The sequence below is a fragment of the Anopheles moucheti genome, chromosome X (genome assembly GCF_943734755.1).
Source record: "Anopheles moucheti chromosome X, idAnoMoucSN_F20_07, whole genome shotgun sequence".
In the NCBI taxonomy this organism is placed as follows: Eukaryota; Metazoa; Arthropoda; class Insecta; order Diptera; family Culicidae; genus Anopheles; species Anopheles moucheti.
The window spans coordinates 17,818,373-17,841,996 of record NC_069142.1 but is presented as its reverse complement, the minus strand read 5'-3'; the positions used below and the strand labels follow the sequence as shown (position 1 = coordinate 17,841,996).

Here is a 23,624-nt window from a genome sequence, read left to right as displayed (position 1 = left end):
CTTTGATTTTGAGGCATTTTGACTTTAATCCCACCATCAAAGTGCACTCGACTCGAAAACAACTGAAATCGACTGTCAAATGTAGATTTTGAAATGACAGAAAGTATTTTAGAGGAAAACATACATCAAACAAACAACAAATAACAAACATAGTCGCTGGTGAAAACTGTATCGAGTAAGACTTGTGCTTGATAAATACCGTCTTAATAATTTCATCAGAAAACGAACACAGTATGTCGAAACGTTCTAAGCAGACTGGCAATTTTTATAAAAAACGAGCTCGGTTGTTAAACGATGTTGCTAGAAGCGTCGATGAGTTAAACATCACGCTGGAAACGGCTTCAACCACTGTATGGCCAGATCTAGGAGTGGGTAAGTTTAACATTATTTTATTATCACTTTTATATATTTTTCTATATTATCCCTGATATCTGGCTTTTCAGAAATAACGCAACAAGATCTTGAATCTTTGTTTGCAACAAGCAGTTCTGCAGCTGTCGATAGTATTAGAAGTATTGATGACGACAATACGATACAAATCGAGGATGTCGACGATTTTCCAAACGCAGATAATCCGTATAATTTCATGGAGAATTTAAATTTAAAAGATGCACTCGTACATCTTATCACTTTGGGCCGCGCATCTCGTTTTTTAACCGAAGGGTTTCTAGCAATTTTGAGAAAATATTTCAAAGCAAAAGTACCGAAAACTAAACGAACCCTCTTAAAAACACCCACCCAAATTGGGTCTGAAATTAAATCAATACAAGGCGGCCATTTATGGTATCATGGTATTGAGAAAGTCCTTTCGAAATATTTTGAGTAAGTATTATTAAATGTAACAGATAAGTACGCAAAAGTTATACTTAATGTATTACATTTTTTTATTCATTTCAGGAATATTGTACCAGAAGTAGAAAAAATTACGATCGATTTGTCAATCGATGGGCTACCTCTTTTTAGAAGTTCCCGTAAGCAGCTTTGGCCAATACAGATTAGAGTGGCAGAATTGGCCAAACATCCGGCAATGATTGTTGGAACTTTCGGAGGATCTGTTAAACCTAGTGTAGAAGAGTTTTTAAGACCATTGGTTGAAGAAATTAATGAACTACAAAAAAGAGGTTTGCAATTCGGAGATAAGTTATTACCATTTTCTCTTCGTGCAATTATCGCCGACTCACCAATGCGGGCCACTTTAAAAGGTATGTGTAAAGTAGCAAGAGGATATTAATTTTAAGACAGAAAAATAAGCGTATAATTTGTTTCATTGCAGCCACCATGAATTACAATGGGAAACATGGATGCCTAAAATGCACTTGTGTTGGAACGACAATTGCAAATAGCGACTCTAATAAAATAATTTTTGATTCGGTAAACGCTGATCCACGTACCGATGAAGGATTTAGGCAAAGACTGGACGAATTGCACCATAAACCATGGCGTACTCCTCTAGAGGACATCGATGGTTTTGATATGGTTGAAGGTATTCCTGTTTCTGATAGACTGCATTTAGTGGATGAAGGAGGTACTCAAAAAATTTTAGCTGGTATTCTTGATGATAATTTCGAAAATGTGGAACACTTGTTTCCTCGACAGAAGGATGCCATATCAGCATTTATAATGAAAATACGATTACCTTCTGAAATACCTCGTAGAATCCGCCATCTGAACGAAGTTCCTTTGTGGAAAGCTACAGAGTATCGGACATTCCTACACTACTTGAGTGTAGTAATATTGAAAGATATTTTCAAGCAAGAAGCAATGTTCAACCATTTCTTGTTTTATTTTTGCGGAATTACAATTTTTTCTACCAAGGCACACCAACAATATTGGCCTCTTGCTTGTAAAATGTTGGATGAATTCGTAAGACATTTCGGAAAATATTTCGGGCGGTCAAATTTAATTAGCAATATCCACAACCTGCAGCACGTGGGTAAAGAAGTTATGAAATATGGGCCGTTGGATTCTTATTCTGCCTACGAATTTGAAAATAACTTGCGATTCGTCAAGCAGTGCGTTAGATCTGGAACTAAGATAGTAGAACAGGCTGCTGGAAGATTGATCGAACGTAGTCATGTCATAAAGGCTAAAACGCTGACCGTTCCTTATTATCCGCAACTCAAAGCAAATGGTCGTTTTTTCATAAATGAGGAATTTTCGCTTCAGAAGCAGTTTCAAAATCGTTGGTTTCTAACAAAAGAAAACAACATTATCCAGTTTACAAATGTGAAAAAAATCGAAAACTCTTTTATAATTTGTGGTAACATGGTAGAATCTTGTGAGGAACTATTTAATGTAGTATCTGACGAGGATAATGTTTTAGCAGACATACAACTTTCGTCGGTTGAGCTTTGTATATTTAAAGTTAAACTTAATGTTCGTTTATTCGAGGTGGAAGTACCGTGTACTAGTACAAAATGCAAGCTTGTTCCTATTTTCATACCATCCCGGTCCTTAATACAGCTTCCTATCAGAGTACCTCCCCAGCCAGATTCAATAGCATTATTTCCATTGTTGCACACTTTTTTGTAAGATTTGCCTCTGTACAAATGTGAAATAAACTTTATTGTATCGTAATTATGGTTTGGTACTGATTAAATTGTTTATTTTCGACAATATTGTGATGCTAATCTTCATATAGGATGACCAATTCATATAAAAAAATCTGATTTCTTCAATTGCGTATATTTTGATTTTAGGTTCCGTTTCATTAAACTAAAGTTTTAATTTTCTAACCTTCCATTCTTCCGTTTGTGTGGCTTGTGTAGCACACTTTTATTAATGCCTCGTGTCAGAGACGCGCTTTTCGCATTTTTAATTTTTTTTTTCATGAACTCCTCAACTTCAGCAATAAAGACACCTCCTATTCGTTTCAACAAATTTAAAACATTCCTGTATGCCACCAACGCTATTTTTTGTGTACCATCCCGTGATCTTCCTGTCCAGCTGCATTGCACAACAAAATTACGAGAGAATAGTAGATAAAATGCCTCATGCAATTTTTGTGATTTTTCCGTAGAGTGAACTTGTGTCATCAACCATTTTGCTAATAGTTCAGCATTGTTCGTCAAGGAAAGGCTGAACTCTAAATTGTCCAGCTCTTCCTTGCTGGTAACGCTCGCGGGATGGAACGTAGGCCGTTCTGTATACCATTCTGTTTCTTGCCGGTTTTGTTCATTAGTGGAGGTCATTTGGTTACTAACCACTTCTGCCACATCGTTTACTGTTACGGCAACTCCAGCTACAACTGTGGAAATCCGTGCAGTTTGTACAAGATTAGCTTGTGTTGCCGTTTTTATCAGCCGCAACTGCTCTATAATAGCAGCGGTTCCAGATGTGTTTACATTATTATCCATGGCCTGGCATGAAAAAAACCAATAACGTTAATGAATAAACATCGACTTCATGTTTATTACATACTTGTACTCATGAAATTACTTTTTCACTACAAAATTTAATTCGTAACAACTATGAAGAAAAACTCAACGCAGGAAATACTCCAAATTTAAATGGACTGACAGAGCCAAGAAAGCCACCACAGCGGACAAAAGCATCATGCTCTCCTGCTTTGGCAAGTTTGGTTGTTAATTAGGCAGAACGAGAAAGCAGTACGATTTTGTCCGCAAGAACGCCAGAAAAACAAGAACCGTACTGTCACTTACAAAAAAATGTTGATTTTATTCTGATTGTTTTTCTATTTTATTCAATAACATGCTGCACTCAATGCCTTTTTGGTATATGTAATTTACTGTGTTGATAGATATGCCCAAATAAGAATTTTTAAACAATTTATTTGTATATTTGACCAAATTTTTAATGCCATATGACATTCAAAGGCCTAGAACATAATGGCGGTTGTCAATACAACTGACCGACCCGAAATTATGCAATGTTATTCATTTGACAGTTCTTGTTTGTGTGATCGGCAATAGCAGTGCAAACAAATTTGCGTGAAAAAAGAAGTGTTAAACATAGTTAGGTAAGTTTATTTTGCCAATGTTTCGTCGTTTCAATGTTTTTTAATAGGTGTGCCGCATTTGACGATGATTCCATTTGGAAAGGACTAATAACCGGCCCCCGAAATGGTATAGCATCTAGCAGCAGTACCGCAGTCAGGTAAGATGCCATTTGTTTATGCGGTTGTTTGTTACTTTATAAATTAATTTTAACATTCTTTCCAGATTCGACCAATCACCAACGGTTGCAGCGAAAAGGAGCTAAACTATAACTTTAGTTGATTCAACCTGTGCTACGAATGCGTAGGGATCCAAGCGTATCATTGTTTTCGTTTGTGATCTACAATTTAGAACGCCTTTGCAACCTTCCGCACATTCACATACCGCAATATTACAAATTTGTGAAAAACAAACTATGTATGATTAATAAAACTAAGTTGTATTTACATCGTGAAGACATGGTAGATCAATTGAAGGATTGGTATGAAAAAGGGCGAAAAGAAGAAGAGAGAATGAAGAGTGCAAATAACGAGAAATAATCACTCACGGCACTCAAAGTCACTCACGGTCACTCAGAAATGTGTTGCACTAATGCTTAACGGCTATCTTCCTTTAAGCCTTCGTTAAGCAAAAGTTAAGCAAACGAGCGACGCAACTTCGTGTCGCGGGGGAACTGGTACCGGATGGGACGAAGCAATCCAGTATGATGCATACAAAAAATGGAAACTGTGGCTTACAGGTCTATCCCTTGTGCAACAAATCGCTATTCCTCGTTGTTATCGTCAAAACATGCAACTCGAAAATACTGAAATACAGCTACATGTATTTGTGGACGCTGTGCAAGATGGGTATGCGGCTGTAGCTTATCTTCGTTTTCAGCAAGGCGAGGACGCTGAGGTATCGCTTGTAGGTGGCAAAGCAAAGGTAGCTCCTATAAAATACATGTCTATCCCACGAATGGAGCTCCAAGCGGCAGTTGTAAGATCCCGACTAGTTACGACTATACAACAAGCACACGACCAACCTATAACACAACGATTTCTATGGACAGATTCCAGAGATGTTATGTGTTGGATAAATTCCGATCACAGAAAGTATAGCATCTTCGTAGGCCACCGAGTAGGAGAAATCCTGGACAACACTGACGTCAAAGAATGGCGATGGATTCCGACGAAACTCAACGTTGCAGACGAATGCACAAAGTGGACAAATTTTCGCCAACATCTAAGCTCAAGTCAGTGGTTTTCCGGTCCAGATTTCCTTAAAAGACCGCAGCAGGAATGGCCAAATGCAGAAACCAATAGCTTTGAAACGGATGAAGAAGCACGAAAGTGTGTAGCACTACACCAAGTCAGCGAGCCGTTCATCGCTTGTGAACGTTTTTCAAGCTGGAGAAGACTCCTCCAAGCAGTGGGCTACGCATGGCGTTTTATACACAACGCAAGGAACCCTACCACGCGACACGAAGGAGCACTCACATCTCTCGAACTGCAACTGTCCGAGCGAACCATCCTGAAAGCTGTACAAGAACGAGACTACCCCGAAGAATGCAAACAGCTGAATGAAGCGACGAAGACATCAGTACGCATCAAACGAAGCAGTCCTCTGTACAAGCGAAGCCCGTATCTCGACGAAGAAGGACTATTACGGGTTAAAGGGAGAATAGACGCGTGCCCTTTCATTAGTTCGGACTTTAAAAGGCCAATAATACTCCCTAAATCCGCTATAGTAGTAGATCTAATTATCGACGATTACCATCGAAAACTCCGGCACGGAAATCATGAACCGGTTTTAAACGAAGTAAGAGCCAAGTTCGACATACCCGCCCTACGCAGAGCCTGCCGTCGCGTGAAAAATAATTGTTTTTTTTTTGTCGGATCAGGGAGTCTAAATCCTATTCTCCCATGATGAGTCAACTTCCACCAGCTCGATTAGCCGTGCATATGAGACCGTTTTCATTCACCGGGATCGACTATTTCGGTCCACTGTTCGTCACGACAGGGTCGCGGAAGGACATAAAAGAGATGGGGTGTACTGTTTACTTGCATGACAATCTGAGCAGTACACATAGAAGTAGCCCATGCCCTCTCAACAGACGCGTGCATTCTGGCGTTAAGAAACTTCATGGCATGAAGGGGCACACCGAACGAGATTATTAGCGATAACGGCACAAACTTTGTTGGAGCCAACAGAGAACTGCTAGAAGCCGCCAAAAGGATCGACACACGAAGACTGATGGAAGAAATCAACATCCCAAACACGAAGTGGATCTTTAATCCGCCATCCGCACCGCATTTCGGTGGTGCATGGGAGAGGATGATACAAACAGTTAAAAGTACCCTCGAAAGAATGCCGTTTCAACGACTACCGACTGACGCGGTGCTGAACTCCATGCTCATCGAAGTCGAAAGCATTGTTAACATGCGCCCTCTGACGCATGTCCCTGTTGACGGAGATGAAGACGCACCGCTAACCCCAAACCATTTTCTTTTAGGGTCATCCTCCGGTGTAAAACCCCTGCTCCCCTTTGACGACAGATCGGCAACGTTACGCAACACATGGGCAACGTCTCAAGTATACTCCAATATCCTGTGGAAAAAGTGGCTAAAGGAATTGTTGGATTTCTAGGGTTTAACTAAATTGTAAATATGTCAAGTAATTGTTTTGTTTTGTTTATATCCGTTCGCACTTGACAACTCTAGGAGCTATATATGTAAACAGGACGCAACATGTTAGGCATATCCCAACGAGCAAAGTTTGCGACAAAACGCGAAAGTTGCACGATTTTCCCCCGTTTCAAGCCTTCTTCCAACCCTGAGGAGGACACTGCCTCCACGAACTCGGTTGTCGCGGGCGATGTCTTTGGTTGCAAGCTATCGACATCGCATTCTGGCATATGCCGGCTTTTCTTCGGTCTCGCTCACCTCGGACTTCGTCACTTTTGAACGTGCGACGGTGTGCAAACCCTCGACTGATCACACTACACATTCACACACCTCCTGCCTACCCCATACCTGAACGCTCCCATGAAAAAAATTGTTGCTCCAGAAATTGAATTCAGCCGCGGAGAGTTGCACTATGGGTGGAAGCTTCTTCATAATTTGCTGTGATAATGCTAGTCAATCGTGGACAATGTCTCTAATTGAGTACTTAAATTTTATTTCATAAATTAGTTTTTTTGATAAAAAAGATTTGTTTAGCTATATTAATCATCTTGATCATTAATATCCTGCAGTTATTTTTTCCCGCACATATTATCGGAGGGTGTCGAAATTAATGACACCTTTCTTCGAAGTACCCCATAGTGCCACTCTCTTCACATTCGTGTATGCTATCGGTTTCCTCAATTTAGTTCTTCGCAAAATAGTGAAAAGTGAACAAGCAGAAAGGTAAGATGTAATAATCGTAATAGAGAATTGGTTTGTTGATTTATTTTGATTTGTTTTAGCTAAACAACATAACCATGGATTCCTCACTCCAATCATCCAAGAGATCCGGTCAATATTACCGGCGAATTCAGAAACGCACTCTGAATAAAGCGGTGGAAGAGGAAGGAGAAAGCAGCCGGATGCCGATGGATATAGGTAAGTTAACACTTATTACATTTAACATTCGTCTCCAAACTGTGTTATGTTATCAGTGGACTAGTGGATGTGTGAAGTAAAAGCATTCTTTTCGTTTTCTTCCTCTCTATAGACAACGCACACCGCCAACACCGACGCCGAAATTGCAAGGAATCCCATGGTAGGAGAGAAGAAGGACGTAAGCGCCGCGTGAGAAAGAGAGCGGCAAAGCGCGCGCGGCTAATCGTGTGTGGATCGCGCAGAGGAAGCGGCAACGGCTGGCAGAAAGGAGGCGTGGAAGCGGTGACCAGCTGACTGCGACTGCGGTACACTACGAATTAGTGTGAGGCAACGGGTGAGTACGAATAAAGGAAGAGAGTGTGCAATCTAACGTGTGTACGTGTGTGCGGTTTCATTTCGATGCATCCGAAAGGCCTTGGGTATGAAGTATGGGAGAGGGAGGAGAACAGAGAGGATATAAGACGATACAACCCCACGCGACGTGTCACGGCGACATGCTCAATTCTGCTGCTATCGAGACTGTTTTTGAGCATGGTTTTGAGCATGTTGCGTTCATACAAAAATTCGCGTTTTGTCGCAAACTTTGCTGGTTGGGATGAACTACCCAACCAGCAAAGTTTGCGACAAAACGCGAAGTTTTGTATGAACGCAACATGCTCAAAACCATGCTCAAAAACAGTCTCGATAGCAGCAGAATTGAGCATGTCGCCGTGACACGTCGCGTGGGGTTGTATCGTCTTATATCCTCTCCTCCCTCTCCCATACTTCATACCCAAGGCCTTTCGGATGCATCGAAATGAAACCGCACACACGTACACACGTTAGATTGCACACCCTCTTCCTTTATTCGTACTCACCCGTTGCCTCACACTAATTCGTGGTATCCTGCTGCCGCAGTCAGCTGGTCCCCGCTTCCACGCCTCCTTTCTACCAGCCGTTGCCGCTTCCTCTGCGCGATCCACACACGATTAGCCGCGCGCGCTTTGCCGCTCTCTTCCTCACGCGGCGCTTACGTCCTTCTTATCCCTAACCATGGGATTCCTTGCAATTTCGGCGTCGGTGTTGGCGGTGTGCGTTGTCTATAGAGAGGAAGAAAAAAGAAAAGAATGCTTTTACTTCACACATCCACTAGTCCACTGATAACATAACACAGTTTGGAGACGAATATTAAATGTAATAAGTGTTAACTTACCTATATCCATCGGCATCCGGCTGCTTTCTCCTTCCTCTTCCACCGCTTCATTCAGAGTGCGTTTCTGAATTCGCCGGTAATATTGACCGCATCCTTTGATGTTTGCAATGAGGAATCCATGTTTAGCTAAAACAAATCAAAATAAATCAACAAACCAATTCTCTATAACGATTATTACATCTTACCTTTCTGCTTGTTTACTTTTCACTATTTTGCGAAGAACGAAATGGATGAAACCGGTAGCATACACGAATGTGAAGAGAGTGGCACTATGGGGTACTTCGAAGAAAGGTGTCATTAATTTCGACACCCTCCGATAATATGTGCGGGAAAAAAATAACTGCAGGATATTAATGATCAAGATGATTAATATAGCTAAACAAATCTTTTTTATCAAAAAAACTAATTTATGAAATAAAATTTAAGTACTAAATTAGAGAAATTGTCCACGATTGACTAGCATTATCACAGCAAATTATGAAGAAGCTTCCACCCATAGTGCAACTCTCCGCGGCTGAATTCAATTTCTGGAGCAACAATTTTTTTCATGGGAGCGTTCAGGTGTGGGGTAGGCCGGAGGTGTGTGAATGTGTGGTGTGATCGGTCGAGGGTTTGCACACCGTCGCACGTTCAAAAGTGACGAAGTCCGAGGTGAGCGAGACCGAAGAAAAGCAGACATATGCCAGAATGCGATGTCGATAGCTTGCAACCAAAGACATCGCCCGCGACAATCGAGTTCGTGGAGGCAGTGTCTTCCTCAGGGTTGGAGGAAGGTTTGAAACGGGGGAAAATCGTGCAACTTTCGCGTTTTGTCGCAAACTTTGCTCGTTGGGTATGGTAGAATTAAGTTGCATGAACGCATGAATTGTAAAATGAACTTAAGGGACAATTCAATAAACAGTAGCAAAGGGAAAACCAAACGAGTAACATCACTTTCACATTATCACAAATTAGAACCACTTTCGTCGCTAGTGCAAAATTATACATTTTTTGGTCCTTCGAACCGGATTGGGTGAAAGTAACCAGCTGATTGTGATATTTTCAACTTCACTACGTGAATTGAGGGATAAGTGATTTTTGGCATTCCTATAGTTGTGTGAGTTCGATAAAACACAACGGTCGTCGCCTAGCACCACAGGCACGAAATTAGTTCAAACGTGTATCACGTACGCGTTTGCGAGAGACACTTTATTTCTGTTCCACAATTTTGCACGTTTAGTTCACGTGTCGTGAAAATTGTGAGTTGTTGCACCGCATCAACGAGAAAGCGTCATTGGCTTAGCGTTCTGAAAAGTGTAGCGTCCCTTTAACATCGCCATCGCGAAACGTGACCATCTTAACGAACAGTCGTTCCCGCCATCATTTGAACAACTTGCATGCAAGATAGCAAGTTGTAACGATCGTCGACCCTACACGCGTATCTAAGTATTAGTGAAGTGCGTTAAGATGGAAAAGAAAATTAAAGCCGCGCAATTAAAAAAGCGCCAAGCTCAAGCGCTGATTAAGAACATTGAGCAGTTCAAATTAAACTTTACCGACAGTGATGTGAATGAAATTCCCGTGTGTTTGGAACAGTTAGAGCAACATAATGCCAATTTTATGGATGCAATCTCCAAACTGGAAGAGTTGGATGAGTCAACGGAATCACTAGAGACATACCTGCAAGAAAGGTGCGAGATGGATAATGTGTATCGCAAAATAAACGGATTCTTGCTTCAGAAGCAACCATGCGAAGCAAATCCGCTAAATGCTTCAGTGTTGTTTGCGAACACGAGTGTAGGGGCGTCAGGTCATTCGGGACCAAGTTTACGGCTCCCGAAAATCGGATTACCATCCTTCGATGGTGATTCAACGAAGTGGCTCTCCTTCCGTGATCGATTTGTATCGATGATCGATTCGTCAGCAGAGATTCCGACGATCATGAAGCTGCAGTACCTGTTGTCCTCACTGAAGGGAGAAGCCGCGTTGCTCTTCGAGCACACCACGCTGATAGCAGACAATTACGCTGGCACATGGGCCGCAATGTTGAAAACCTACGACAACCCGCGTATGCTGGTCCGGCAATATCTGCGAAAAATTCACCATCTCCCAGCGGTAAAATCGGAATCTGCGGATGAATTGGCGCACCTGGTCGTCGAGTTTAAGCGTCATGTAAACGGCTTAGAAAAGCTGAAGGAACCTGTCGACAGTTGGGATGCTCCGCTCACCACCTTGATGTTCTTCAAGCTGCATCCCTCAACTATGCTGGCTTGGGAAAAGCATTCGTCGCAAGCACCTCGAGATAAGTATAAGGATCTCATCGAGTTCTTACAAAGTCGTGTACTTATTCTCAGGTCAACTCGGCAATTCACGGAAGACATAAAGACCAATACGGCAATGGTGGCCGGCGGCGAGCATAAAGTAGGAGCAAGGCCGAAAACTGCAGTGAATGCAGCGACAACACGGCACTCGACGCATGGCCAGTCCAACGGCATGCAGCTACCTTGCCCGATGGGTTGCGAAGAGGTGCACAATCTTCGCAGCTGTCCTGAGTTTCTGAAAGGAGATGTCCAGCATCGGCGAGAAGTGGTGGCGAAGGAGCGGCTATGCTTCAACTGCCTGAACCAAAACCACCAAGTGAGGTCATGTAAGTCACTTAATTGTTGCATTACGTGCAACGCCAGACATCATAGCCTATTACATGACAACACACGTCCGAAAGTGTCGATGGCGGCAAAGGCCGAACAAGAGATGTCATTTCTTGAAACGGCATTGCTTTGGGTGATCGATGACCATGGTATTCGGCATGAAGCACGAGCGCTCTTGGATTCAGGATCGATGTGCAACTTCATCTCGGAATCCTTAGCGCAAAAGTTGCTTACCACGAGATCGAAGGTTAATGTTTCGATCATAGGTATCGGTCAAGCGGTACAACACGTTAAAGGGTCCATCGATGCTGCAGTGCAATCGAAGTCAGAGCAGTTTTCAACCACTATGGAATTTCTGATTTTGAAAACACCGTCTGCTGAGATTCCAATAACACCGATCGACACAACATCATGGAAGATTCCGACTGTCTCGTTAGCAGACCCATCATTCCACATCCCAGGGAGAATAGATATCGTCATTGGTAGTGACGCATATTGGGAAATGCATACTGGCAGAAAGCGTGCACTAGGTAGAGGTAGACCATGGTTGGTAGAGACGCCCTTCGGTTGGACAGTCTCTGGGAATACTTCCCACACATCGGCTTCGAGCCAACGGTCCTGCCTCACCACCGTTAGTCAAGCTTCGCTTGACACTATGCTGCAACGTTTCTGGGAAACAGAAAGCATCCTAGAAGGTCCCGCGTTATCCATAGAAGAGGACCAATGCGAGAAACATTATGCGGCCACTACAACGCGTGATAGTCAAGGTCGATACGTAGTAAGCTTGCCGCATAAGACCGATTCCAAGATTGTATTGGGACAATCTAGAGCGATAGCCGATCGCCGGCTCGTTGCCGTTGAACGACGATTGTTGAACAATCCTGAAATGGAGGTAGAATATAAACGGTTCATGTCCGAATACGAAACATTGGGACATATGAGAAAACTCACCGAACCCGTTGATGATAGTGCTCCGCATTATTATATCCCTCACCATGCGGTGGTGAAGGAAACGAGTACGACCACGAAGGTACGTGTTGTCTTCGATGCATCCTGCAAGACAACATCTGGGTACTCGTTAAACGATACGCTGCTCGTAGGCCCAACAGTACAAGATGATTTGTTAACGATTATCTTGAGGTTCAGAAAGCACGCCATAGCCCTAGTAGCAGATGTCGAAAAAATGTATCGACAAGTTCGTCATTGTGAAAGTGATCACAAACTGCTAAGAATTCGGTACCGAGAAAGATTCACCGACCCGATAGCAACGTACGAGTTGCAAACAGTTACCTACGGTACTGCCTCAGCGCCATTTTTGGCCACACGCACGTTGCAACAGATTGCGCACGACCACAAGGGCCAGTACCCCAAAGCGATTGATCCAGTTCTGCACGACTTCTATGTTGATGATCTATTGACCGGTGCGGCGGACCTGGCAGAAGCCATCGAAGTGCGCAAGCAAATTTCACAAATGCTGGATTCAGCCGGCTTTGCATTGAAGAAGTGGGCGTCAAATGTCCCTGATGCACTACGAGATGTCTCACTAGAGGATCTTGCGATCCAATCGATGCATGAATGGAAGGACGGCCAAGCAGTATCAACGCTAGGGTTGGTTTGGGAACCAGCCAATGATATGTTTTGCTTCAAAGTAAATCTTCCACCTCCTGCTGAAGTGTTAACGAGAAGTCTGGTCTTGTCGTATACGGCAAGTATATTCGACCCTCTTGGGCTATTGGGTCCGACCATCATCCTGGCTAAGATGTTCTTGCAACGATTATGGAGTTTGAGGAATGATGGAAAGGCTTGGGATTGGGATTGTGCATTACCGGGCGAGCTTCAGGAAGAGTGGAGAAGTTTCCACTCAACACTATATTTGCTACGCAAATTACGTGTGCCTCGGTTTGTGTCCCAGTCTGAAACGGTTAGCCTACAATTGCATGTATTTGCCGATGCATCGCAAATTGCATATGGAGCTTGCTGCTATGTGAGAGCAGAATCCATGGGGTCAACCACGGTGCGGCTATTAGCTGCCAAATCAAAGGTAGTGTCTCTGGCAAACACCCATTCGATTGGCAGGTTGGAGCTGTGCGCCGCACGATTAGCGACGCAATTGTTCCAGAAAGTGAGTCGAGCGCTAACGCCATCTCAGATGACCATTTGTTGGACCGACTCGATGACAGTAATGTACTGGCTGAAGTCTCCTCCCCGTCGATGGAACCCATTCGTGGCCAACAGGGTGGCCCAAATTCAGGAGGAAACGAGGATATCATGCTGGCGTCATGTTCCAGGGTGTCATAACCCGGCAGATGACATTTCGCGGGGACTAAAACCAGACGATTTGCTGAAGTGTGATCGGTGGTGGCATGGACCACATTGGTTGGTTCTCGGTGAAGATGAATGGCCACAACCGGTTCCACTACCCATGAAGGATGACGGTGACATCGAAGAAAGAGCAAAGGTGTCACTAATTGTCACAGCGAAGTGTGAATTCCGTGACAAACTTTTTGAACGGTTCTCGTCATACAGTAAACTGCGACGAGTAATGGGATACTGCTTGCGATTCATCGAATGCAGCCGAGCAAGCAAGGTATCAGCGAGCAAGTGCAACAAACCGACGTCTATCAAGGAGTTGGAAAATGCTGTTCCTTCGCTTACGGCGACGGAACTGCAAATTGCGGAACTGAGGTTGTGCCAGCTAGCACAACGGGATTCATTCGCGGAAGAGCTGGACGATCTGCAACGAGGGAAACGTGTTGGTGAAAGATCGAAGCTGAAGTGGTTGTCACCGTACCTTGATGAAGAAGGTATGTTACGCATCGGTGGCCGGCTGGGAAATGCGAACATTTCCAAGGATGTTAAGCACCCCATCATCCTTGCGGCTTCACATCACCTATCTTCACTGTTAGTATCAGCATATCATCTGAAGTTACTACATGCTGGTCCGCAGTTGATGTTGGCAACGATTCGACAACGCTTCTGGTTGATTGGTGGTCGAAATCTTGCAAGGAGCGTTTACCTTCGATGCCACACTTGTTTTAAGAACAAGCCGGTATTCGTGAAGCAGGCGGTAGCTGATTTGCCTGAATCACGAGTGACACCGACGAGACCATTTGCAGTTAGCGGTGTGGACTATTGCGGACCATTTCTGTTGAAATCAACGATCCGCAACCGGAGTCCAACAAAAGCATACATCGCGATCTTTGTGTGCTTCTCAACGCGAGCAGTTCACATCGAGTTGGTGAGCGATCTCACCACGACAGCATTTCTAGCAGCATTACGACGTTTTGTCGCACGCAGAGGCAAAGTCTCTGAGTTACACTCGGATAATGCGACTACGTTTAAGGGAGCAGCTCACGAATTAAACCGCATTTATAAAATGTTGAAAGCTGATGATAGTGATAGGAGATTAATTTTTGATTGGTGTGCAGAAAATGAAATGCGTTGGAAGTTCATTCCCCCACGGGCGCCTCATTTTGGAGGACTTTGGGAGGCAGCAGTAAAATCAGCGAAAAGGCACATTGCTAAAACGATAGGAGTTAGTAGGATTACGCAAGAAAATATGCTTACCCTTCTTGCGCAAGTGGAACAATGCCTCAATTCACGTCCGTTAGTACCATTGTCGAATGAACCGACCGATTTAGAAGTTTTAACTCCAGGCCATTTCTTAGTAGGGTCCAACATGCAAGCGGTACCAGAGGTTGACTTTACTAATCGTCAAGACAACCGATTAACCAAATACCAGCTCGTGCAGAAACATGTACAAACGATTTGGGCACGATGGTACCCAGAGTACTTACAGCAACTCCAGGCTAGAGCCAAACACTCTAACGCGTCACCGGTACAGTTAGAAGTGAACCGTTTAGTGATTGTAAAGGAGGATAACATGCCACCTAGTGTGTGGCCGAAAGGGCGAATTATAGCACTGCACCCAGGTAAAGACGGCGTAGTCAGAGTAGTAACCTTACGCACTGGGTCAGGAAAGGAAATCGTTAGAGCAGTGAACAGACTTGCGCTATTGCCAAATCCTATAGAGGATCAGTCTGCTCACAACCAAACCACGTGTTAGAATAGCGGTACGATCATTGTCACGACTGACAGATGCAATGTTAACACTGCCGATCAGTCTAGTAAACAATAGAAATTAGTTACAGGAATCAACCGGCTACAGGAATTAAATAGTTACAAGAATTGAAATTTATAATTAGTACTAGGTTAAAAGAATTCTCTTTTGGTGGCCGGAATGTTGGATTTCTAGGGTTTAACTAAATTGTAAATATGTCAAGTAATTGTTTTGTTTTGTTTATATCCGTTCGCACTTGACAACTCTAGGAGCTATATATGTAAACAGGACGCAACATGTTAGGCATATCCCAACCAGCAAAGTTTGCGACAAAACGCGAATTTTTGTATGAACGCAACATGCTCAAAAACATGCTCAAAAACAGTCTCGATAGCAGCAGAATTGAGCATGTCGCCGTGACACGTCGCGTGGGGTTGTATCGTCTTATATCCTCTCCTCCCTCTCCCATACTTCATACACAAGGCCTTTCGGATGCATCGAAATGAAACCGCACACACGTACACACGTTAGATTGCACACCCTCTTCCTTTATTCGTACTCACCCGTTGCCTCACACTAATTCGTAGTGTACCGCAGTCGCAGTCAGCTGGTCACCGCTTCCACGCCTCCTTTCTGCCAGCCGTTGCCGCTTCCTCTGCGCGATCCACACACGATTAGCCGCGCGCGCTTTGCCGCTCTCTTCCTCACACGGCGCTTACGTCCTTCTTCTCCTCAACCATGGGATTCCTTGCAATTTCGGCGTCGCTGTTGGCGGTGTGCGTTGTCTATAGAGAGGAAGAAAACGAAAAGAATGCTTTTACTTCACACATCCACTAGTCCACTGATAACATAACACAGTTTGGAGACGAATATTTTTTTTATTTAAGAAGTGTTAACTTACCTATATCCATCGGCATTCGGCTGCTTTCTCCTTCCTCTTCCACCGCTTCATTCAGAGTGCGTTTCTGGATTCGCCGGTAATATTGACCGCATCCTTTGATGTTTGCAGTGAGGAATCCATGGTTATGTTGATTAGCTAAAACAAACCAAAATAAATCAACAAACCAATTCTTTATAACGATTATTACATCTTACCTTTCTGCTTGTTCACTTTTCACTATTTTGCGAAGAACTAAATTGATGAAACCGGTAGCATACACGAATGTGAAGAGAGTGGCACTATGGGGTACTTCGAAGAAAGGTGTCACTAATTTCGACACCTTCCGATAATATGTGCGGGAAAAAAATAACTGCAGGATATTAATGATCAAGATGATTAATATAGCTAAACAAATCTTTTTTATCAAAAAAACTAATTTATGAAATAAAATTTAAGTACTCAATTAGAGACATTGTCCACGATTGACTAGCATTATCACAGCAAATTATGACAAAGCTTCCACCCATAGTGCAACTCTCGGCGACTGAATTCAATTTCTGGAGCAACCATTTTTTCATGGGAGCGTTCAGGTGTGGGGTAGGCAGGAGGTGTGTGAATGTGTAGTGTGATCAGTCGAGGGTTTGCACACCGTCGCACGTTCAAAAGTGACGAAGTTCGAGGTGAGCGAGACCGAAGAAAAGCAGGCATATGCCAGAATGCGATGTCAATAGCTTGCAACCAAAGACATCGCCCGCGACAACCGAGTTCGTGGAGGCAGTGTCTTCCGCAGGGTTGGAGGAAGGCTTGAAACGGGGGAAAATCGTGCAACTTTCGCGTTTTGTCGCAAACTTTGCTCGTTGGGATGAACTATGGTAGAATTAAGTTGCATGAACGCATGAATTGTAAAATGAACTTAAGGGACAATTGAATAAACAGTAGCAAAGGGAAAGCCAAACGAGTAACATCACTTTCACATTATCACAAATTAGAACCACTTTCGTCGCTAGTGCAAAATTATACAGGAATATTTGCCGACTCTCACGAAGCGAACAAAATGGTTTGAACCCGCTCCACCTATCGCAATAGGCGATCTGGTGTTAATAGTCGATGAAAATAACCCGCGAAACTGCTGGCCACGTGGAAGAGTAGTCGAAACGGTGAAATCAAAGGACGAAATAGTACGGCGAGTAGTGATTCAGACCGCCAAAGGGACACGGCTCGAACGACCGGTTGTGAAAGTAGTAGTTTTAGAAGTCGGACAAGAAGGAAGTACCACAGCCGTGTGGCTGTCGCACGGGGGGGAGTGTCAACGATATCGCCGTTATCGTTACCTTGTCCGATAGTTAGTTGGGTAAATGCGCTCGGGGGATTTTCGATCTTCGAAAACTCGCAGCGCGAGGGAAAGTAACGAAGAAGAGAGAGAGAGAGAGAGAGAGAGAGAGAGAGAGAGAGAGAGAGAGAGAATAAAGGGACCGTGTCGTTCTTGCATACGCACTATTACAAAGGCACAGAACGGTGCGGTTTTTTTAGCACCGCTTAAAAAAGTATTGTCGCCTAGTAATTCTTCTTGCATACGTCCGAAGATCTGTTCGCATTGCGAACAGGTGTCAATACTTCTAGCTCATTGGAATCGGTTGGTATCGCAATCAACGGTTTTGAGTTCAAACACATTTCAATCTGAACTAACACGGTGTACATTTCCTCATAAGCTATGCTGGTCGTATTCATTACCTTCATCAAGTGAACCTTGCATGACTTTACCGCGGCTTCCCATAAACCTCCAAAATGAGGTGCTCTGGGAGGAATAAACTTCCATACGATATTTTGATCAGCGCACCAATCAAAGATTCTGTCCCTCTCTAATGCGTCTACTTTCAACATCCTATATACCTTATGCAGCGCATGAGACGCCCCCCGGAAATTCGTAGCATTGTCTGAATGCAGCTCGGTGATTCTGCCCCTGCGTGCTACAACTCTTCGTAACACAGCCAAGAATGCCGTCGTGGTTAAACTACCTACTAACTCAATGTGCACCGCGCGAGTCGCAAAACACACAAATATCGCCACATACGCCTTCGTTGGAACACGGCATCTTGGACCACTTCTTACGTTAAATGGCCCACAGTAATCCACACCACACACTGTGTATGGACGCGCTGGAGACACCCGAGATCGTGGAAGATCTGCCATACTCTGCTGGATCAATGTCGGTTTGCATCGGAAACAACGGTGACATTCATGGTAGACTCTTCTCATCAGGTTTCTTCCACCTAAAATCCAAAATCGCTGCCGCAATGTGGTCATCATTAATTGTGATCCGGCGTGAAGCAAACTTAGATGAACATGTGACACAAGCATACCAGCAAACACATGTTTCCCCTGCAGAATGATTTGATGTCTCGCGTCAAATGGTATTTCTGCATTTTCCAGCCGGCCACCAATACGAAGGATTCCATCTTGATCGCAGTATGGATTAAGCCACCTCAATGCCGATGCTCGCTTAACGGTACCCGTCCTTGCCAATGCTTCAATGTCTTCAGCAAATGAATCTCGCTGCGCAAACCGACACAAACATAATTCGGCTCGCTGTAGTTCCGTTGTATATTCATACATATTCAACACAAAGGCAGCATAATGCATACTCAGCATAAAACATAGCGCAACGTATATTCCTACAGCCATGATCGCACTTCATAAACAGATCGCGTTTCGTAAACAGATTGCGCCGCAGCGTAAACAAATTCCCGTGCAGCGTTACATCGAACAAAGAGCACAATCGCGTTGACACCAAGAGAGCTGACAACGCGCATTCAACATCAACATCCATTCCCAAGATCAACCGTCATACACGCAAAACGATGCAAAGGCAACATAGTTCCAGTTGAGCATTCAGACGAAGCAGTTCTAGTTAGACAGCCGAGCAGAACAGTTCCAATAAGACATTCAATCTGTTAAGACCTAGTTTAAAGTTTTAGTAATAAAAACATATTTTTTATGGCCAAACCGGCCATGTAAAAATTAACTCCTTTGCGACGCATCACAAAATATATGTAGCTCGAATTCAAGACTGCTTGCTGGCAGCACTGAACGAGGAAACGTTATGTCTCTCAACAGCGCTAAATTTCTTGAATATCTAGTACATTCCCTTTGGAATTCTGCGGGGACTACGTCATCCCATGGCCACGGTTGGTTGTTCGGTGTCTGCAGTGACCACAATCGTTGCATTAGGATCTTGGCCGACATTTTTACGGGATCAAAAAATCCCAAAGGATCAAACAACTGCGCAATGCTACTTAGAAGGTTGCGTTTTGTCATAGGCTGACTTATATCTGTTTCGCGAACTCGTACCTTCACTCGATCTGTAGATGGCTCCCAAATCAACCCTAACGTACCAATCGCATTATTCTTCCACTCAACCTCGTGTTGCGGCGAGTGAGCTTGATTTTCCGTAGGTATGCCTTCTATTGCTGCAGCCACGTTTGACGCCCATTTTCGAAGTGTGAACCCTCCCTTTTCGAGTAATAGATTTACTTGATTAACCATCTCCTTAGCCTCTTCGACGGAGTCTTCTCCCGATAATAAATCGTCAACATAAAAATCACGCAAACATGCCATAGCCTTGTGCCTTGTATGGGTATAAGTGCCCATAATCTTCGAATGTTCTGTATAACGTTTTTATCGCCAAATAAGGCGCAGCTGCAGTACCATACGTAACGGTGTTCAACTGGTAAACTGCTAATGGTTCGTTGTTATTCTCTCGCCAAAGGATTTGTTGTAAGCATCTGTCTTTTTCCGTGACCAGTATTTGTCGATACATTTTTTTAATGTCTGCCACAACTGCTACTGCTTTCGTACGGAAACGCAAATATATCGAGACTATGTCATCCTGCAGTGGCGGCCCCACTAGAAGAAGATCATTTAGTGACCGACCTGAACTCGACTTGCAGGAAGCGTCAAAAACAACTCGACACTTAGTCGATGAACTCTCTGCTTTCAAAACCGCGTGATGTGGCATGTAGTACACTGGTGACGAATGTGCTTTGATGTTCCTTACCTCATCTGCTAATTTGGACATGTGTCCTAGCTCCAAGTATTCCCTCATAAACATTCGATATGCGTGACTTAACTCAGAATTCTGTTGTAATCGCCGTTCAACACTGCCGAATCGTCTTTTGGCTATCTCCATCGTATCTCCTAATGCTGAAGCATCCTCTACCTTAGGAAGGTGTACGACATACCTTCCGTCTTTCACGCGGGTTGTCTCCGCATAGAACCTTTCGCACTCTATCTTGCTCTTCGTTAAGATGTCCCCTTCGGGTATTTCTTCTAGCTCAAACATTTTCTCTACCAGCTCTTCCATACTGGGCTTGGCACCAATGCTTGCTAGACTTAGACACGTGTGGTGATGGTTCATTGGATCTCCGTGGTAGGGCCCACTCAATATCCATCCTAGTTTACTATTCTGTAGTACCAATCGATCGTTTGATAAAACTCTTTTGTTTGGTTTCAGTAACGCCATGAACAATTCCGCACCTATCAGCAAGTCGATCTTATTGCTCTCATTAAACCTTGGATCTGCTAGCATTAAATGCTTCGGGATGCGCCAGTTGTTTTTTTTTTTTTTTTTTATTTAACGGAAGAACGGCCAGGCCGTATATCATGCGCCAGTTGTTTATTGCCATACGAATACCGGGTAATTCGTTGGTGATTTTTGGTAGAATTAAGCATTCAATAGAGGCTTTAAAATCCGTCACACGTGATTGTATGTTTGCCAAGACCGCCTTATTGCTGTTTACTTCTCCTCCTCCGACTCCACTTACAAGGTCGTTGTCTTGATACCGCTGAAGATTTAATTGTTGAACGAGCCTTTCTGTTACAAAATTCACCTGAGACCCACTGTCTAGCAACGCTCGAGCAACATATGGTTCACCATGCACGCTCCTGATGATTACTAACGCCGTTGCAAGTAATATTCGACGTCGGGGTGTGAGAGATGATGCAGCAGCGCTCAATACGGTTCTATAGCCCCTATTATTCGATCCCATAGTGCACAGCTTTGTGTGATGCCGTTTCCTACAATACACGCACAAAAACGCAGATGTGCAATGCTGGCTCATATGCCCGTGACGCAAACAGTTGAAACATAGTTTCAATCCCCTGACCATTCTTCTTCTTTCCTCCACCGACAGTTCCGCAAACTTCGAGCAGGAATGTACTGTATGTTGTCCCTTGCACATCCCACAGGACTTGTCCTCGAAATGCGCCCTAGAGCCCTGCATTGGTAGCACTGCAGCATGTTTCTCAACTCCAGCAGTATCTCGTCGCTGACTATCAGTCACCCTGCCAGGATCTTGCTTCATCACTTGCTGTGTCGAAGGTGTGAGCTTGCGAGATGCTTTCAACATTTTGATGTGATCGTTGAGAAACTCCATCAGCTTGTGTTGTGGCCAGGAGTGTAGAAACAGCTTCAGTTACGGGCCGGGGAATAAATGACAGCTGTCATTTGTAATGTCCAGGCGTTGCACCAGTGTGCCATAGAGAGAGAATAGGATAAAAACGATTGCGCGAGGAAAAGTGGGGCTTTTTCCAATCGAGTAGGCTAGGGACCAATCGGATCAAATTTTGACCCACGGCTTACGCGGAAGAATTTCACCCTCTGCATTCGGCTTACGGGGTAGAACCTCAGCTTACGGCTTACGCAGTAGGATATCAGTTTGATCGGCACACGGCTTACGCGGTATAATATCAGTTTAACGGTCTTCACACTTACGCAAAAACAGCAATATAATCCATCAACAAATCTTATAGCAAAACAGTTCAGTGCAGTTTACACCACTACATATCTCAACATGTACAATAGTTTGTGAAATAAACGTTTGAAATAGAAGCAAAAGCCAGTTACAAAATTTCCGTAAATTAGCGGAGCAACAGCTGTACATATTCATCGCGCTCCTGTCGGGTAGACACAGACCATTCCTCCAAAGCCAAAATTGTTCTTTCGTCGAGCTTCAAATAAAGAATATGCGTTAATGGAACATCCCACTTATCAACAGGCTCACCTAGTTTGATGAGACCCTTCACGAGCCGGGAAAACTTGTCCACTAGATGCATTAAATCCTCCACTCGATCCGAAGACATCGCCGGCAGGAAATTCAAGGCGCGGTAATATTCGAGAGTAAGCGCCTTCTGGTCGTCATACCGCTTGTTGAGCGCGTTCCATGTGATCGCATAGTTGTTCGCCGTCAGGTCCGTGTGTTCAAATAGTGCGGCTGCATCACTCTTCAGCGATGCAAGAAGATATTGCAGTTTCATCACTGCCGGAATTTCACTCGCAGCATGGATCATCGAAATGAGACGATCTCTAAACGTCAACTACTTTGTTACATCTCCGTCGAAACTCGGTAAATCAATTTTTGGCAACTTCAAATGAACATTCGAAACATTGTCCCGAAGAGTTGCATTTAAGACCGAAGTGTTCGCGGCACTCATATCGGATGAGTGATGTAGTAAGAAGCCTTTCACCTTGCAGTACCGCGTGTGAAAATCGGCATGCTCTTGCACTTGAGCTGGATCGGACATCTTTGACGCGTCCAACTCTTCTATTTTCTCCATCATGTGTTGGAACTCACTTTTACACTCATCTACTAACTGCAAACGCACTAGCACTTCCAATACCTGACTATCATCGTACGCATTCTTAAAGTCTTCCGCGCTTGACAAAACGTTAAACGCCAGCTGCTTCTTTCGCAAATACGTATTCAGACGTTTCTCGGCTGTCCACATTTCGATAGCAATCTAAATTTGTTAGTGCCAATTTACCGAACAGGTTCTCAGGGAGTAGAAGCGTCCCTTAGAAAGTTGTAATAGCGAATACGTGTTGTGTACGGGTGTACACTTTGAAATGTTTCAGAAATATTTCACGTGAAATATTACTACTTAATTGCCAGGTTGTAATTACCAACCAAATACCGGGGTACACTATTCGCGGATTCACTATCGCGCGCAAAATTGTTCAATTATTCCTTGATTAAATTCCTACTCAACTTAATCAATCCACTGTGAATTTAACGAAATTACGATTTTCGATTCCTGAAGCAGTGACGCACCAAAAACGCCATGGTGGTAGTCCTATCTTCAGATCTTCTTCGCTCCACGACCGTTGACCTCACTGTGCAAACGCTCACTGACACACAAAATCCTTTCAATGCAACAAAAATAACTATCGCAAGCAAATCACTGAATTATGTCTCTGGTTACGAGGTAGACCTTTGCCGATCTCTGCCTCAATCCTAATCCGGTTCGAAGGACCACTTTGTAAGAGCAAT

At 43.8% G+C, this 23,624-nt stretch overlaps 3 protein-coding genes across 3 annotated transcripts; all 3 read left to right on the top strand.

The window, feature by feature from the left end:
* Positions 1-233: 233 nt before the first annotated feature.
* LOC128307274 (uncharacterized) lies at positions 234-826 on the top strand. The gene is made up of 2 exons (XM_053045037.1): positions 234-372; positions 444-826. The coding sequence occupies exons 1-2, from the start codon at positions 234-236 to the stop codon at positions 824-826; spliced, it is 522 nt and encodes a 173-aa protein (XP_052900997.1).
* Positions 722-6,584, top strand: LOC128306719 (uncharacterized). The gene is made up of 4 exons (XM_053044308.1): positions 722-745; positions 938-1,202; positions 1,274-1,697; positions 6,494-6,584. The coding sequence occupies exons 2-4, from the start codon at positions 1,028-1,030 to the stop codon at positions 6,582-6,584; spliced, it is 690 nt and encodes a 229-aa protein (XP_052900268.1). The 5' UTR covers positions 722-745; positions 938-1,027.
* Positions 6,585-10,178: 3,594 nt separating this feature from the next.
* Positions 10,179-15,839, top strand: LOC128306717 (uncharacterized). Its single transcript, XM_053044307.1, has 4 exons — positions 10,179-11,358; positions 11,434-12,967; positions 13,886-14,163; positions 15,805-15,839. Exons 1-4 carry the CDS (start codon positions 10,179-10,181, stop codon positions 15,837-15,839), a joined length of 3,027 nt encoding a protein of 1,008 aa, XP_052900267.1.
* The last annotated feature ends 7,785 nt before the right edge of the window (positions 15,840-23,624 follow it).

Bases quoted from the DNA above. Each gene is read 5' to 3' on its own strand.
- LOC128306717 (XM_053044307.1), top strand. From the start codon at position 10,179: ATGGAAAAGAAAATTAAAGCCGCGCAATTAAAAAAGCGCCAAGCTCAA. The intron at 12,968-13,885 runs GTTGGTTTGGGA...CTCGTCATACAG, and splicing joins CAAGCAGTATCAACGCTAGG to TAAACTGCGACGAGTAATGG. The intron at 14,164-15,804 runs GTATGTTACGCA...GCTCAAAAACAG, and splicing joins ACCGTACCTTGATGAAGAAG to TCTCGATAGCAGCAGAATTG.
- LOC128306719 (XM_053044308.1), top strand. From the start codon at position 1,028: ATGATTGTTGGAACTTTCGGAGGATCTGTTAAACCTAGTGTAGAAGAG. The intron at 1,203-1,273 runs GTATGTGTAAAG...GTTTCATTGCAG, and splicing joins AATGCGGGCCACTTTAAAAG to CCACCATGAATTACAATGGG. The intron at 1,698-6,493 runs GTATCGGACATT...CTTTGACGACAG, and splicing joins CCTTTGTGGAAAGCTACAGA to ATCGGCAACGTTACGCAACA.
- LOC128307274 (XM_053045037.1), top strand. From the start codon at position 234: ATGTCGAAACGTTCTAAGCAGACTGGCAATTTTTATAAAAAACGAGCT. The intron at 373-443 runs GTAAGTTTAACA...CTGGCTTTTCAG, and splicing joins ATGGCCAGATCTAGGAGTGG to AAATAACGCAACAAGATCTT.